This window comes from Morchella importuna (assembly GCF_003444635.1).
Source record: "Morchella importuna strain M04M26 chromosome Unknown Morimp01GS026, whole genome shotgun sequence".
Taxonomy (NCBI): Eukaryota; Fungi; Ascomycota; class Pezizomycetes; order Pezizales; family Morchellaceae; genus Morchella; species Morchella importuna.
This window is the reverse complement of record NW_025763423.1, coordinates 570,471-586,410: the sequence shown is the minus strand read 5'-3', so window position 1 is coordinate 586,410 and position 15,940 is coordinate 570,471. Positions and strand designations below refer to the sequence as shown.

Genomic DNA, 15,940 nt, shown 5'->3' with positions numbered 1-15,940 from the left:
CAACCAGGCAAACACGACATGTTTAACCACTACTCAAGTTTGACAAATCCAAGGTCAACGAAATAGGCTCACAGGACTTGAGACCTAATTTATACAATCTTTGGTACCACTTGCTTTGAGTGAATATTGTCAAATCCCAAGTTTACGCCCAGTGCTTGCGTTCCCCTACTTGTAGTGATTTTTAAGTTATTTTATTGAAGTCACGCATGCACACCACAGCCCAACGCATCTTCCTAAAAGTGCAAACTATTTGCTTGTCACACAAAAATTCTCTTATTACTACTAGTTATAACGTTGTTCTGAACTTTAAACTAACAAGACCTCTTATTCTCACAATCTCACAATTTTATATAAAAACCATAAATAAATGAAGACTTGATAACCAGAAGTGTTTAATCAAAGCCGGCCCCAAATGAAATGAAAGAAACAAGTGTGATTGGGAGATTGAAGTCAACCATACATTGTATAATGTATGTAAATCCCCCTGAATAAAGAAAGCCCTAGATTAGAAGAAAGCTGAATATGCAAAGTTGTAGTGGGGGAAAGAAGTATTACGACCAGTGTAAAAAAAGAAGACATAAGAAACTTGAAAATCCGTCATCCACATAAACATTCCTCTCCCGTAAAGATCCCTATGCAATTGCCTTCAAGAAATTTCGCAGAAAAAGATTGCCGAGCTTAAATACTCACAAATCAAGCGAAAGAAAAGAAAGAAAGAAAAAACGCCACCGGTAAGAGAAAAATATAAAAGCAGCAAAAATGACAATACCACCCTGTTATTTCTCAATCAACGAAACAACCTCACTTGTTTCATTTTTTGATGTGCTTGTTAGCACCCGCCTGCATCCTTCTCAATGCCTCCCTGTGAAGCTCGAGCATATCTTTCTGCCTCATCCTCTCATCAGTCGTATCATCAATGATGGTCTCCTTCTTTCTCTCCGCCGCCACTGCCAACACATGTTGTTGACGTTCACTCGGGATCTCGCCCCTTCCTCCTGAGGCCACGCGTATGGTGTTATTAGGGATGCTCGAATCGGTCTTAAGATTGTCCCTCCAGGTCTGGAACATTGTTTCACGCTTATCTGCTGGCTTCTGCACAGGCGAGAAAGCTCGACGCCCTTGACTGGGCGCATTATGAGAGCCCGAATTGATGAGCTCGTTGCGACGGTCTCTAAGAGACATGTCATCATTGAGAACGGCAGCCCGGTACTGGTGACTTGGAGAATTTGCATTGTCGGCAGTGGGAAGCATTGCCGGATGAGGCGTGGATGTACGCTGGTTCATGAAAGGATGGTTTATGAGACCTGGTGTTTTCACCCTGAAGCCATCTTGGTTCTCTGATGTATAGGGAGAACTATACTCCGGGTATTCCGGAAGAGGAGTAAAGTTTTGGCGACTACGGACCATACTCTCTCGTTTCCCTATAAGGGTATGCTGCGGTAGCGGCGAAGGTGTTTGTCGACCTGGCGGTGAGATGCAGCGTTCGACGGGCGAGATGCACCGCTCAGCAGGAGAAAGTGTGTATGACCTTTCGTCCTGTGGCAACTCCGACGTGGAGGATAAACGTTGAGTACGAACGATTGGAGGAGTTGCTGTCGAAGGAAAGCTATTTGACGACGCCAAAGTCGGAACAAATTGCTCTGCCAACGACATCCTTGACGGAGCTCTCGAGGTTGGCAGAGATGGAATATCAGATGTCTCCTGGAGCTCTCTCATATGAACTGGGGCCGAAACCTCAATCTTGATATCATTGGTATCATCCTGAACTGGCTCTGCTAACTCATCCAAATCTGGCTTTTCGGCGTCGCCCAAATGCTTTGCCCATTCATTTGTACGGTAGTTTTTTACAACCCTAGAACACTTTGCAGGTAGTTGGGGAACACCAACTGTCGATGATTCCGGTTCATCTTCTTTAGGAGACGACGCAGGTGCCAAGTTGACCGAAATTTTTTGAACCTTCAAAGATGTATCCGCGACTGATGGAGGCGATGTAACAGTAGGTGTGGTCGGATGAGTCGAGTTCGCTTTCGAGTGATCACCTGTGAATATACCCTTATCCCACGAACTTACGATCGAGTCTTTGCCACTCTCAAAGGTCTTCAGTCCAAGAAGCGGGAGATACTGTGGGTCTTCCCTCTTGGGGATCGTATCCGGAGTTGTCGCTGGGGTTATCTCCAGACTATTCAGATTAGTCACGAAATTGGCTGATGTGATGGTAGGACTTGTATCATCATCAACTGACAATGAAAATGCTACATCTTCTGCCTCGTTGAGACTAGGTAGGTCTACTCGGGAAGCCATTGCATCGTCCTCTTCGTCTAAAGTTGCAGCCAGACTAGAAGCTCTATCCTCCTCTTCTTCTTGCTCTCGCTTGAGAAACCTGGGTGTGGTGATGATGTCTACAAGTATTTGATCTTCCTGCATATCGCTCCTATTAGACTCTCCTGCCCATGTAGCAAGTGAAGAGACATCGTCTCCATCCTTTTCATCGTCTTCCATAGGTATCGGGATTGGTAGGGGTATGACTTCGGGTGTTGGTGTGATAACTCTCCTGTCGGTGGGAGTTTCCGGTGCTAGAGACGCGGGCTGGGATGAGACTCTCTGAGATTGACTCGACCTACGCATTTTGATTTCCTCGGAATAGCGTGCAACTTCGTTGGTAGACTCGTCTGTGCCTACCGGTATGGGCATGATCCTATCTTGCTCTTCTTGTCCGGCTTGTTGGCCTGGAACCTCAGCCGACTGGTTTCCATTCTCCATTGCCATATGTTCCTCTCGTTCTCTTCTCATTTCCTCAGTCTCTACGAACTCCTCTGTTTCTCCGTTCTTGGCTTCCCCGCTCTTCTTTCTGAGATCATCGTCTCCAATTCCAGAATCTGTGCGGCTCATCTTACCGGTGTTCGGCCTCTCGTTCACAGTGACTTCCTCTGATGATTTTCCGCCATAAACCATTTCCCATTGTGCACGTTCCTCTCTATTACCCTCTTCCACTCTTCGGCCAACATCCTCGTCAAGTGCTTCAAGGTCGGCTACTTGTTGACGTTTCTCAGCGTCTTTAGCTTCACGGCGCTCTTTGAGGATTTTCCAGAGTTTAACCTGGGACATAATTCCAAATGCGGTTATGAGAATTATTACGGCAATCTCAACACGGATACCACGTGTGTGGGGGTACGTGTTAGTCTCAAGAGGGAATATATTATCATTGAGATCTATCCACGCAAGTGTTAGCCAAACAAATAACACATTACCAACCTCCGCGTTATTGTTGGGAATAAGCATTACCCCAGATATATATCCAAAACTCTTTCAACCCAGCCGTAGAAAAGCAATCAATCCCCAGCACGATTGCCGTAGCCCCGAGAACGAGAGCGAAAATATCAACGCATATGGCCTAGTAACCCGATGAAACGCTAGCGAGAATGTCAGGAAACAAAACACCGCAACAATCACCAGCTTTCCATAAATCGAGTCTACAAGCCCACCCGGCTTGAGCACAAGAACTATATGCATGCAGCAACTACCCGTTAGCTTGTCTCATGCGGTGACCTCTTGGGCCTATCGGCGAGATATGACTGGACATACACCACATGGAAACACAGAAACCACCAAGAAGACAACCCAGTGCCTCTGTAACCTCTGGAAACACAACAGCGAGGCCGCCCGTTAGGATCCCTGTTATAATAACTGCAGTGACGTATGCGCCCTGAATTGCATCTATGACTGGTGGGTTCATAACGTAGACGATTAAGACCGTGACGCCGAGTCCAGATAGGAAAAACGTCGATAAGAATATTTGTAGACTATGTTTTTCCTCTTTGTTAGCGCAACCATATATTCTCTTTCTTTCTCTTTTGGAAAAACATACAATTTTATCTTTATGCCAATTAGGCAATAGGGAACTCCAGTGAGCAGTAGGGCAACGCCTGCAACGGCCATTCCTGGGGTGACTTTAGGCTTGATGGGAAGCCCACCCTTGTAGACCTCATCTTCAGGATTTACTACTATACAATATGCCGTCAGCTCTCTAAACTCCTCATAAATACAACAAAACAAATGTCCAAGCACGCACTATTTGGAGAACCAAAATTACTCGCAACAGTCGTCCCTTCAGGTGTATTTGAAACTGTCGCAGAAGCTGTCTGCTTCACACTGCTAGATGTTGAAGAAATCTCATTCTCGCCCGTACTCGAGGACGCGACAGAGGAAGATGTTGGGGAAGGTCCATTATTCTCGGAAGAAGTGCTAGCAGAAACACTATTCTGTTCCTGTCGACGCACGACTCCTACTCCCCTCGAGGACACGAGCCCATTGAGTTCCAGGAGTGATAGCGCAACAATTGCGAACAGGACAAACAGACGGCCAAAACGCATGGCCGCGGCGGATATATAACAACGCTACAGGGAAAGGGACAAATATTATATTATAAAGGGAGTGGAGGGGGCAGGGAGATCAAGTTGATCTCTAGATAGGTAACTTTGATGTCGAGAGACGACTAAAACATGTGTGGAAGTGGCCGTACGCTCGCTCCGCGGTGAGATGGGATTGTAAAAGAAAAGAAAAAGGAAGAAGAGGGTGGGCGAGTGAATGAGTGTAATGTGTAGTAAACAGAACAGTCGAAAAAGACAACAAATGAATGGATTACGGTGAATTAGTGGTTGGTTGAGCGAGTTGAGTGACGGGAACGGATCGAGATGGGGCAGAAAAGAGCGTGCGAGGTACTGTGCTTCAATGCAGTGACGTGACAATAGTAGGAACGAACGAGAGGAATTACCTAGAACACTACCCGGTCCACAGTTGATCATGCAGGATGAACAACAGTCTGCGGAGGAAGAGAGAAAAGGGAAAGAGAAAAAAGAAGCAATGGTGGAAGGAACAGGCACTCCAGGACCCTACATACAGAGACAGAGCTAGATCACCCTCTCCTTCAACCCAATTGTAACGGCAACACAGGTGCATAAAAGGGTTATTTGGATTTGGTTACAGAATTACTTACATGATTGTGGGTGGACAAAACAATTTTTAGAAGGCCTATCAGATCATTGTTTTCATCTGCTTTTAGAGTACATGTAGTTAAGGTAACTCTACCCAACAGTATTGATCAATGGGTCCCCCGCCTCGTATGGGTGGAACCCAATCGTGAAGCGTAATACTTGCTGAAACCAGTCTGCAGTACAGTATTAGCACTCCACAATAGAGCAGAGCACGCTAGTATTCTCACCCTTCCCTTCATTCCTTCCTTCCCCCGGTTGAAGCGACACGATATGCAGCATCGAGCTCTTCACCATCCTCCCCTCCTCCTCCTCGCTGTCCGAACCAACAGACGTCGCAAGTCAAGATATCCTTCCGCTACAACCCACCCACCCTCCCCTCTGATTTCTGCACAGACATCATCATCATCAATCAACCAAGTTTCAGGAACAGGGGCATCCACTAACGAACGCCAGCCAATGCAACCCCCGCCATTTTCTCCACCCCCGGGGGGGCGAAAGGGGAAATTACTATGATTTCCAGCGCCGCCAGCCTAGGATTTGTATTCAAGAAGCCTTTCGCTCGTTCGCTTGATCCCGCCGCAATGTTACACAGCTCGAGATCGCTGGGCCCTAATCCGGGCTGCAGTAGTGTAGGAGTGGGTATAGCTTGCGGTAGAAATATGGGAGGAGTCCTATTGGCTTGCCCAGCCACAGAAACCCTGTTTTTAGACCCCTGTTTCTACCTCTCGCTGTACATGTAAGTAAATTGAATGCCAAGGCTTTACTAATCTCAGGCACCAGAATCATTTAGTAAGTAACTGTGCCTGTCACTCAGGAACCCACGCAATTGGGTGATGGACTCGACTCGCTGGAACAATCACTGCAGCCAACAATTAATAGCTCCAGGCACATACATACATACTCGTGTTTTCACAAACGCTATGAATAGACGAGTACATAAATACCCGTAGCTTCATAGCGTTTCCGAACACGACCAATATTGCATGGCATACAAAAAGGTGGATTTGGCGCTTTTTTGTATGGTATGCAATAGCAGTCGTGTTCGGAAACGTCATGAATCTACGAGTACATACTCGCGTGTAGGGGAAAGAACCAGAAAATGCAAATCCGTATTTTGTATGGCAGATCAGCGCCACTCCATACAAATAATCCCTGTTTCGTCACTTGGTTCTTTATGCTGTACGCGAGTACTCTAGGTACAGTGCCTGATTGTCAGCTACGGTAGAATACTACATATAGCTACGTAAGTATGATCATTCACCTAGTACTCTCCACTGCTTCCCACTCGTTAGATTGACCAAAAGCCGCTCGGCAAGGGTGATGCCTGCCTCCACCTCTTCTAGCCTGCCTGGGAGTGAGTTGTTCATCTTCTCTTCCTACTTCCAGGAATTTTACTTTATTTTACTTTTTTAATCTACGTGGGAATCTACATACAGCGGCACGAAACCTAAATTCCTCGCTGGGGGTAGCTGAGGTATAAGGGGAGAGAGAAAACAGCTAGAGAGGAAAAAAAGAAACGAAACAACTCATGATTGACCTGCTGGTTGTCCACCCCCTTCTGTGCAACTGCCGTGCTGCTCCGTTCAGGCGCAGGCATGCGATGTCAAAAGACCAAAGGGGATCAATCTGCTTCCCGTTTTTTTTTGCCCTTTGAGGTCGAGGCTGCTGAAGAGTCGAAAGAAGTGCGATCTCGCACCCCAAAAGGAAAAAAGCTCTCCTGGCGCCACGGGTTCGGAGCATTGATCAAAAGAAATAAAAATTAAAGACCACTACATGTTACTTACCCATAGGCCTACCGGTGACCTATTTACCATGACATCTTACATTACTCTATTCTTCTATATGTGCTCTACTCTACTTGGTCTGAAGTAGAGTGGCTACTACAGTCGTATGACTGTAGGTGTCTGTCCCTGGAATGAAGAGCCGAAAATAGCGCGTCACGCCTTTGCGTAATGATTGTCTCTCGATAATTTCCTTTGGCGAGTGTTTATTACAAGCGAATCGCCATGTGGCTGTCCAGATTGGAGGGAACCGGGGATAACCCCCCGTCTGAAGATTAGGCTATCGCGAAAACCCTCCGGAAGGCCCGGGGACCAACTTGTTTGAACGACATCGACAAATTGACAAAAAAAAACGCGTCTAACTAGACTGTGTGAGGTTGGCTATCGATGTAGGTTACACACGAGGACAGTCGTGGTCGTGATACAGTAGACTCGTGTACCTAGGTACATAATGTATCTGCTCTACTGTTTCAGCGCCCTACCCGGCGCCGGTGTATGTACACCTGCGCTGCTACTCTCTTTCTTCGGTACCTGTGTTATTTTCTTCTGGACTGCCCTTCAGCGCGAGGGGGAGACGGGTCTTTGGTACATACTCTATCTAGCTCAGTAGCTCTGTCTAAGCCAGCCGGCCAGCCTACCTGCTAGCCTGCCTGCACGCACAGATTGAGTTGAAGTGCAGATACTCTATGTAGGTACGTACTTTACTCTACGAGAGCAGAGCACCCGGTACACCCCCTCTAAGTAGACGGCGTCCTACCTATGGAGCACATGTCCTTGCTGTTGACGTGACCCGGCCGAGCCGAGTGCGCGTCCGTCCGGCCAACAGAAATCGAGTGACACTGCATGAAGATGAGTTATGTATCATCTCCGGCGCGGCGCGCACCACTACTCTATGTACCCTCACAGCAACAACTGATCTGTCTTGATATACGAGCGCTGAAAAGCACATAAGGTACCCCATTTATGCAGGCGTAAGTACCCTACATAACTGCTCCAACAGCATGTCCTATCACCGCACCTGTTCTCACGTCCTGCTATGGGCTGAAAATGTGTCTCAGGAGGATCCCCATGGTGCCGCGAAGCTTCTTCAATGGGGGAGGAGCTATCCCTTGCATAAAGAAAGAAGAAAGCCTTGCCGGCGCGCGCGCTCCATCGTATACTCTACCGCAGTGCTCTATGTTTTTTTTTTTAACCTCTAGCTCTCCCTTTACTTTGCTTTGGTTTGCCCAGGCCTACGCTGCCCTGCGTCGAATGGCTCGGGAGAGGGGAATAATCGAAAACTCTAACCAGAGTAATAGTGTCTCAGCGAAATGGCTACCGATTGGTACAGTGCAGCGGGTTGAGTGGTTGGTTTGGATACACCTGCTTGAAGCGGGTCGGTTTCTCTGTCAGTCGGTCGGTCGGCGCGGATGGTGAAACGTTGATGCGGTGGATGTATAAACATGTTTCTTGCAGCTGTCGCTCGCTCGTTCGCTCGTTTGCTCGTCCGTTCAGCCAGTGCAGCGAGCGCAGCCATGGATAGGCCCTTTGAGATTCTGGTTCTGGATCATTGGATGCGTTCGGTTGGGGTGCAAGTGTGGGTTGGATGGCTGTTGTGCCCGTCGCATGAAATGTTTATTGTTAGATTGTACCTACTTCCTAAATGACTTACAGCTGTAACAGTTACGTTGCTGCAGGTGCTGGTTTGATGCTGGTTTGATGATCTGGATATATACTCTACATACAGCACGGAGACGGCGGTTATGGGGAGTGCAGCGCCAGATCTCTAGTTTCTGGGGCACTCGTTTCTCAGCGTGCATTGATTCGTCTGGAAATTGTCCGGGCATTGATCATAGAGTAGCATGCAAGACAAATCGATACTGCACACTTATTTAGAAGTGTCTAGAGTGCCTACATACATGGTGTAGTTAGAAAATATTTACATACGTTGATTAGAATATGGCGTAGAGTATTATATCGATATGGAGTAGGTTATCGGCATGCCGATCTAGAGTATCTGGCTGCCATCTCCGAACCAAGCAAAACACAGCAGGAGAGCAGCAGAAAAAGCAAGAGCAGCACCAGGGCAACAACAAGTATGTACATGTACCTACTCGCGGCAGGTAACAAGTACGAGTACAGTCGCCCACCGTTGTAGCGAACGCTTGTATACCGAATATTTTCTGTACCGAACCACTTGGGCTGGCTTTTTTTTCTCCCGGCAAAGGGTTTGGTCTGCTGTACCGAATAATCTGCTATACTGAGCGGAAAGTTGCTCAATATGCACGTTCGTTATAGCGGCGACTGTACCCGAAAATGCACGCCCTAATCTGCAATTTCCATTGGAGTAGAAGTCAAAAATACACCAAAACCTTGCAGCTGCATTTTTGGGTACTTCATGCTTGTCGCGAGTACTCGCGCGGCCGAGTTTCGACTTACTCACGTGACGCTATTTAACAGGTTTTTTGCGTTACCCATAGGTCATGTGATTAAGTTGAAACTCGGCCGCGCGAGTACAGCAACAACAGCTGAGATCTCGTCCATCCCATTTCATCCAGCCAAGCCTCTCTTATCCCATCCTGGCAACAGTAGTACTACTACTAGCGCTATCCATTTTTTTTTTCTTCGCCCGCAAACCAACAACCTCACTCCAACGGCAACCACAACCCCACCAAACCCCTCCACCCTCCCCGCCCAAAACACACAACCTACCACAACCACCCCTCCTCCCAACCAACCAAAATACCCACATCTGCATACGCATACGCATACGCATCTCCATTAACAATGCTTTCCCTCCTCCGCACCAACACCTTCGCCGCGGCCGCTGCGCGCCGCACATTCTCAACGTCCCAGGCGCGCGCAGACGTTGCCCGCATCACGCTCGTCGGCCGCCTCGCTACCGAGCCCGAGATTGCACAGCTGTCCGACGGCAGAGAGGTCATGCGCTATGTTATCGGCGTGTCCAAGGGCACAAAGGGTGTGTCGTGGTTCAGGGTTGCGAATTTCGATCTGGAGGGCCGCGGAGGGAAGGAGTATTTGGCGTCTATGCCAAAGGGGTGAGGGCTTTCTTTATTTTTTGCAATTGGGTTGTGGATTGGATTGGGGGATGGTGGGGATAGTGGGCTAATCTTTATTTGTGCGGGGGTGTAGAACTCAGGTTTTCTTTGAGGGCGATATTAACTTGTCTGTTCGCGAGCTTGAGGACGGGAAGAAGTTCACGGAGCACAATATCTACCAGCGTAGGCATCCCCCCCCCCCCCCTTCCAGTAAACCTGCATCGGGGATCTAGACGCTGGCCGGAGAAACTAACGATGTATATGTAGACTCCATCAAGGCCCTCAGGCGACCAAAGGAGCGCACCGCCGAGGAGGCGGCGGAGGAGTAGACTACTACCTGCTAAATAGCCAGCTAAAGCTGTGTAATTAGTTGGGGCCGCCGACGATGTCTATGGGGACGCGTGAGCTTTTCCTTATTTTTTTCTTTCGGTTTTTTTTTCTTCTTTTTCTTCTTTCTTTTCAAGCTGCTTTTGATAGCCCATTATGTACAGTATTTCCTTCACCATCATCAACACCTCCTCTCATCCCTCTTACCCTATTAGCAGATTGTTGTGGTTGGGAGAAAAAAAACTAAGGAGTTTATTTCGGGCTTGCGTGCCGGTGCCATGACGGTCCCAATTGAATCTATTGTGTACTCTAGTTGGGTAGCCTGAGTAGTTTAGTTATGTAGCTTTGCATGATTGATGGATTGAGGTATTGTCCGTCCGTTCAGTTCAGCTGGTGGGGTAGAATCCCAATTGAGAAACACCGCGCTTGATCCCGCTTTGGGAAATACATCCGAGTGCAGTGCTTCCCCACACCGGAGCATCATCGTCATTGTTTTTTAATTATTTTTGTTGTTTCTGTTTCTAAGCCGGACCGGAGTGTTGTCTAGTCCCGGTCCCAGTGGACGGGGTGTGGGTTTTTTTCTTTTTCTTTTTGTTTAATTCGGGGTGTGGGGTTGGGAGTACGTGTAATCAGCATCAGTAAACAAACAAGAGCCGGAGTTGTTTTTTTGTTATTGTTATTGTTGTGGTTGTGGTTGTTATGAATGTAGGTGTTGGATGGGTCTGGAACTGTGGCGGCTATCTAGGTGGGTTGGGGATGTTGACATGTTTGCTGTGGTGGTTTGGTGTTTTGGTCATGGAGTATCACTCGGTTATATACACCGGGAGGGGGAATATCCGACCGCAGCCAAAACTCCTCCGGCTCGGTGGTGCGGTGATCTTACGCTTACGAGTGTCCGTTTTCAGCGGGGGGTGGTTGTAGAACGGTCTGCGGAGCGGGCCCGGGCCCTGGTTGTGGTAGAGCTGGTAATCACTGCTTGACCCGGATTCGGAGGATTGCGCTTCTCTCTCGTGAAATCTTAGACGAGAAGCGTAACTAATTTGGCATCGCAGTTATTAAAAACTTTGAATGGATAGGTAGCTATAGCCATGGGTGAATATTGAAGTAAAACCCGTAGGGAGGGTTGTGGGTCTTCGTCATGGGTTATCACTCGCATGAATTACCGGTTTTTTAGGCTAATAGTCATAACAGAAATCCGTCCTATAATTGACTCCTATTATAGTGATAGTACATATATTAGTACCTAGTTATAAGAATAGCAACCAGCGGTCCCAAAATGCTGTTTTACCTATCCCTCCTGACTGCTTATAGTGATCTCGCCTTATAAGGATACAGATTTTCGGTTCCGACCGTACCCCCACACCGAGAGTGGACTGTACCTGCATGTAACCTAAAGCTCATGGCGGCGCACTGCGTATTATCTGCGGCTTCTGGGATTGTTTGTTTGTTTGCGTTCAACTGCTACACCGGTCCCTGCGCGGGGATAGTGGGGTTTTGGGGGGCTCGCCGCTCGTAAGACAGAAGTTAAAAAATGCGTAGAAAGTATACGAAGTAAAGATAGAGAGAGACTCTGGTTTGGTTTGGTATGGATTTGACTTTTTATTATTGTGCCAAGTGCATTTGAGTTTTTGGTTTGATGTCCGTACTCTAAGAAATTAGCTGGGTACTCAAACATACATGTATCATGGATCAAAAACCGGGGAAACTATAACAGAAACCAGAGCAGATATTGTAAATATGAGGCCAAAATGAGCGACCTATTAGTAAGAGACTTTCAGGTACGTCCTTCTTTTGTTGTAAGGTACTACTATTTCTATTTGAAATCATTTTTGAGTTAGTCGGATCCGTTACTTTCTCCCTCTTATGTATAATTACATAGAGGAATCAAACTACCAACACGACGTTATTAGAACATTTACTAAAGTATCCGACCTCCTGCCTATACACAAGTATTCAACAGCTGGTCTTTAAATCTGGGGCGAGAGTATAAGCCGGTTAATATCTGAGTACCTTGAAAAAGTATGTATCCGTGTGTGCTGTTGAGTTTTGGAACGTGTTGATAAGAGTTTAGCCAATTGGTAGGTATGTACGCTTAAGATCATTAGTTTGTGGTTGTATTCAGTTTGGTTCGGTATACCTGTTATAAGAAATAATATGTATCTATGATTATTGTAACGCCTGTCCCCTAGCGCCCTTCGGTTTCCACGACATGAGTTGCATATTGTAAACTAAATATTTCTTAGAATACTCGCGCGTTAATTAAATGGTCGGATATCGCTGCAACCAAATGTTTACTAAAATTTCCGACCTTTTAATTAACGACTGAGTACTCCGCTACATTATATTATTCACATCTTCGAAAGTCCTGTAGAGCTAAAGAACTAACATTGAAACCCAAGTACTATCCCTATTAATAAAAAAATACAATCCTAGTCTAGATTATCCTAAAGAATACTTTCACAAACATGTCCAACCTAGCTAACGACACCCTAAAGGGTATTATGTCAAAAAAAGTCCATTATAATAAGGGAAACCCCACGGATCGGATTTCTACATCAAAAAATCCTCCCATCGTCCTCAATAATCACATTTAAACCCCTCTCAACCCATATTCCTTCCTGGTTGTGTCTCTTCACGATGCCAACAGAGGCTGTAGACCCAATATGGGTAGGTTCAGCCGTGATAACGGAGGTCATCTCAGGATAACTAAAAGAATCGCGGTTTCTCGAGGCGTTGCTGTCGGTGGTTGAGTTTGTGACTCTCGATCTGGAAAAAACGCGAGTGGTCAGTACGTAAGGAAGGGGTATAGCCAGGAGAGTACTCACGAGGCAGAAGAAAACATCTTCCCTGAAATCCAACTGCTCATAGAAGAACTACCTTCAGCCTTCTTCGGCGCCATTTTCTTCAGGAGTGTAAACTGCGCCCCGAGCCCGAAAAACTCGAACCATTCCTTGCATATTTGTGATGCCTCCCGCCCCGTTCCAAAGAAGATGAAGCACACGATCCCAGCGAGAACGGGGATCCAATGATCAAATTGGATAGATGTGCCTTTTACATAAGGGACATAGTCCCACCCAAATGTGCTGTGTACAAGTTTCCATGAATAGGGCACCATTGGATACTGTAGGTTGTGGTAGAAGATATAGAGGACGATTGGAAAATTGATGCTAACCATGAAAGTGCTGATTACGAAAAGACGCATGAATCGTGACTTTGTCGAGTCGGAGAGAGTGCTATTGACATTCTCTGAATACTGTCTCTGGTACCTGCGGAGAAGATAAATGACGCGGCCTGGCAATTGTTAGTGGACTCATGAGATCGAGTGAGCGGGAAAGAAAAGAAAACAGGGAAAGGATTGGGGCACTACCTGCGTAGTATGCTGCCACAAAACCAATTATCGGAGGCCATATGTAAATCAGCGGTATAGTTGGCCAGGAGTTATCCACGCTCGGTGTACATCCAACGTAACGAACGATGTAATATCGATTGGGTTGCACGATGTAATGGGCAGACATCAACCAAATCGGCGGCCCAAAACAGATGAGTAAATCCTGGATCAACTCGACCCTCCGCATGGCCTTGGTCTTGTGTGCAGGACCAACTTGCTCCATGACTCTGGCCAGGTTGCGTGAAATCGCTGCTGTGGCTGTCATCATTCCTGCTGAGGCGGCAATGATGAACTTGATCTCGATATCACAGAAAACGGCTCCATTCCAGGCGATTTCGAATTCATCTTCGGAGCCACCCCATATGAGTGCGTTTACGAAGCTTATCATATTGAAGATGGTAATCCAGCATATCAGACAGACTGCAGGAACATTTCTGAGTTTTATGTGCCATGTAAGAGGTATTGGTGTAAGGATGATCGCTATAAAGCAGACGATCAGGAAGAATATTTTGACTGACATCTCCTCCCTGTAGCGTCCGACCAGGGGATATTCCTAAGGTATGTGGTTGTACGGCGTAGATATTGAAGAAAAAGTGTTGGAAGTATATGGTATAGGCTGATTAGCATGCGGGAAAGGGCAATATATCCTGCACATGAAATATCGAGAGGACGATGGTTTATGAGTAGAGGCCTTGTAAGAACACTGGATTTTTCTTTAGGAATATACAAGTCTCATACTTATGTGATTCAAACATAGCGAGTTGTAAAGGGAATCCGAAGCTCACGGATGATCAGTAGAGGCCAAAGGCACCAAGCATTCTCTCATGCCATTCTGATTGCTCTATACTTAAAAGTGTATGTGTGGAAGCTTGCATTTTCTATTTACAGCATATTGTTAGACAAAGTGTGGTGCAAGTGCAGTTCATAGTACAGTGGTTTGTTGCTGGCACTGGGTGGGATTGGTGGTATAACATTAAATGATCTACGCCCCAAATACTATCCAGAAATGAATCTCAACTATTGTAGACCAATTAGATATTGCCTGAAGTCGCACTGGAAGAACTGAAGATGCTGTTCAAAGGAATATGTTTGGTTGTGATGCTGCGTTATATGCTGCAACGGGCTCTCAATAGGATATTACCTACCCTTTCGGGCCCTCAATAAAGGTCTCAATTCATAACGTGTAACCACCCTACAAAGACAGGATGTCATGACTCTCTACAGACCGGGACAGAAATTAGAGATATGAGACTGAAATTTATAGAATCGGCATGCTTGCCGGTCCCCTAGGTATAACACATGCCAAGCATTGCGCGCTGTAAATGAATTGTTGGAGATGCCTCTTCAAAATTGAACTATCGTGTGGTACCAAAAACGTAAAGATACAGAGACACGTATGATAAAATCCTGCTGTATCCACCACAATGGGTTTAATGTTCTTGCGTGGGGGAGTTTTATCAGCGCCAGGCGTGGAGGCCTTCAATTGTAAAATCCTGCGACCTGTGTGAAGTCGGTGACTTTGGGGACCGGCGTCACCAAAGTCAAAAGCTTAATCGTATTGTGTCCACTTAGGGCATGGGATGTCGTCCTGCCGTTTGCCAAGCCGGGGATTCGACGAAGGGTACCGAGTTGCACCACTCCTGCACCGTGACGTCAAGCAAACACTGACTACCAACACCATCTAAGTGAAATTTCAACGTCAGTTCTTTAAATTCCGATTTTAGAACACGTATTTTACTCCTATATCCACACCTCCTCCATTCCATAGACTAAAACCGCCACTCGCCACTATCCAAGCTACATAACTCACACGAAGTCAGGAAAAAAATATCGGCTTATAAAGATGCTCTGTTCAGAACTCCAGGAGTCGGATTTACTTAAGTACTAATAGAAGGATCATATAATTCACGAGTTCCCCTTCCAGAAACAAGGCATGCTTGAGCTGACAATCGGGGAATTTTGAGGGCAGCAACTTATCCAAACGCGGTTTAGGTAACCATTACCCGGGTTCCATCTACTCATAAATATCAAACGGAATACTTCTACAATACTTGGTCGAATTGATACATTAAGGGAAAGAGGAAGAAGCTCAATTTGAATTTCTATAGCATTTGGAAGCTTTTTATAGCTAGTTCAAAGTCTCATCAATACGGAAGTTCAATGAAAAACGTGCAGTTTAATCCTCAACTCACAAGGCGGATGATAAATCAACGAGAAGCACGCGTGCCGATTCATCGTTGATTTTGGATAAGAGCCTGGGTGTAGTGTTTATCCTGTTAAACTGGTAGCGGTTTCCTCTAACACAGTGGGAATACCGGCGTTTATAACGCACACTCTCAATGAGCGTATCGGATTTTTAAGCAGCACGATCCACCTTCACTTACACTTAACCGCCACAAGTGTAGCTACTTCAAT

At 46.4% G+C, this 15,940-nt stretch overlaps 3 protein-coding genes across 3 annotated transcripts; 1 reads left to right on the top strand and 2 right to left on the bottom strand.

The window, feature by feature from the left end:
* Nucleotides 1–810: 810 nt before the first annotated feature.
* On the bottom strand, nt 811–4,370 carry LAJ45_07900 (uncharacterized protein; the record flags this gene model as incomplete). The annotated part of the gene is made up of 6 exons (XM_046117455.1): nt 811–3,209; nt 3,283–3,391; nt 3,451–3,500; nt 3,583–3,800; nt 3,866–3,998; nt 4,070–4,370. The coding sequence occupies 6 exons, from the start codon at nt 4,368–4,370 to the stop codon at nt 811–813; spliced, it is 3,210 nt and encodes a 1,069-aa protein (XP_045969440.1).
* Nucleotides 4,371–9,538: 5,168 nt separating this feature from the next.
* On the top strand, nt 9,539–10,139 carry LAJ45_07899 (uncharacterized protein; the record flags this gene model as incomplete). The annotated part of the gene is made up of 3 exons (XM_046117454.1): nt 9,539–9,810; nt 9,905–9,993; nt 10,078–10,139. 3 exons carry the CDS (start codon nt 9,539–9,541, stop codon nt 10,137–10,139), a joined length of 423 nt encoding a protein of 140 aa, XP_045969439.1.
* Nucleotides 10,140–12,692: 2,553 nt separating this feature from the next.
* Nucleotides 12,693–13,913, bottom strand: LAJ45_07898 (uncharacterized protein; the record flags this gene model as incomplete). The annotated part of the gene is made up of 3 exons (XM_046117453.1): nt 12,693–12,903; nt 12,963–13,428; nt 13,595–13,913. The coding sequence occupies 3 exons, from the start codon at nt 13,911–13,913 to the stop codon at nt 12,693–12,695; spliced, it is 996 nt and encodes a 331-aa protein (XP_045969438.1).
* Nucleotides 13,914–15,940: the final 2,027 nt, after the last annotated feature.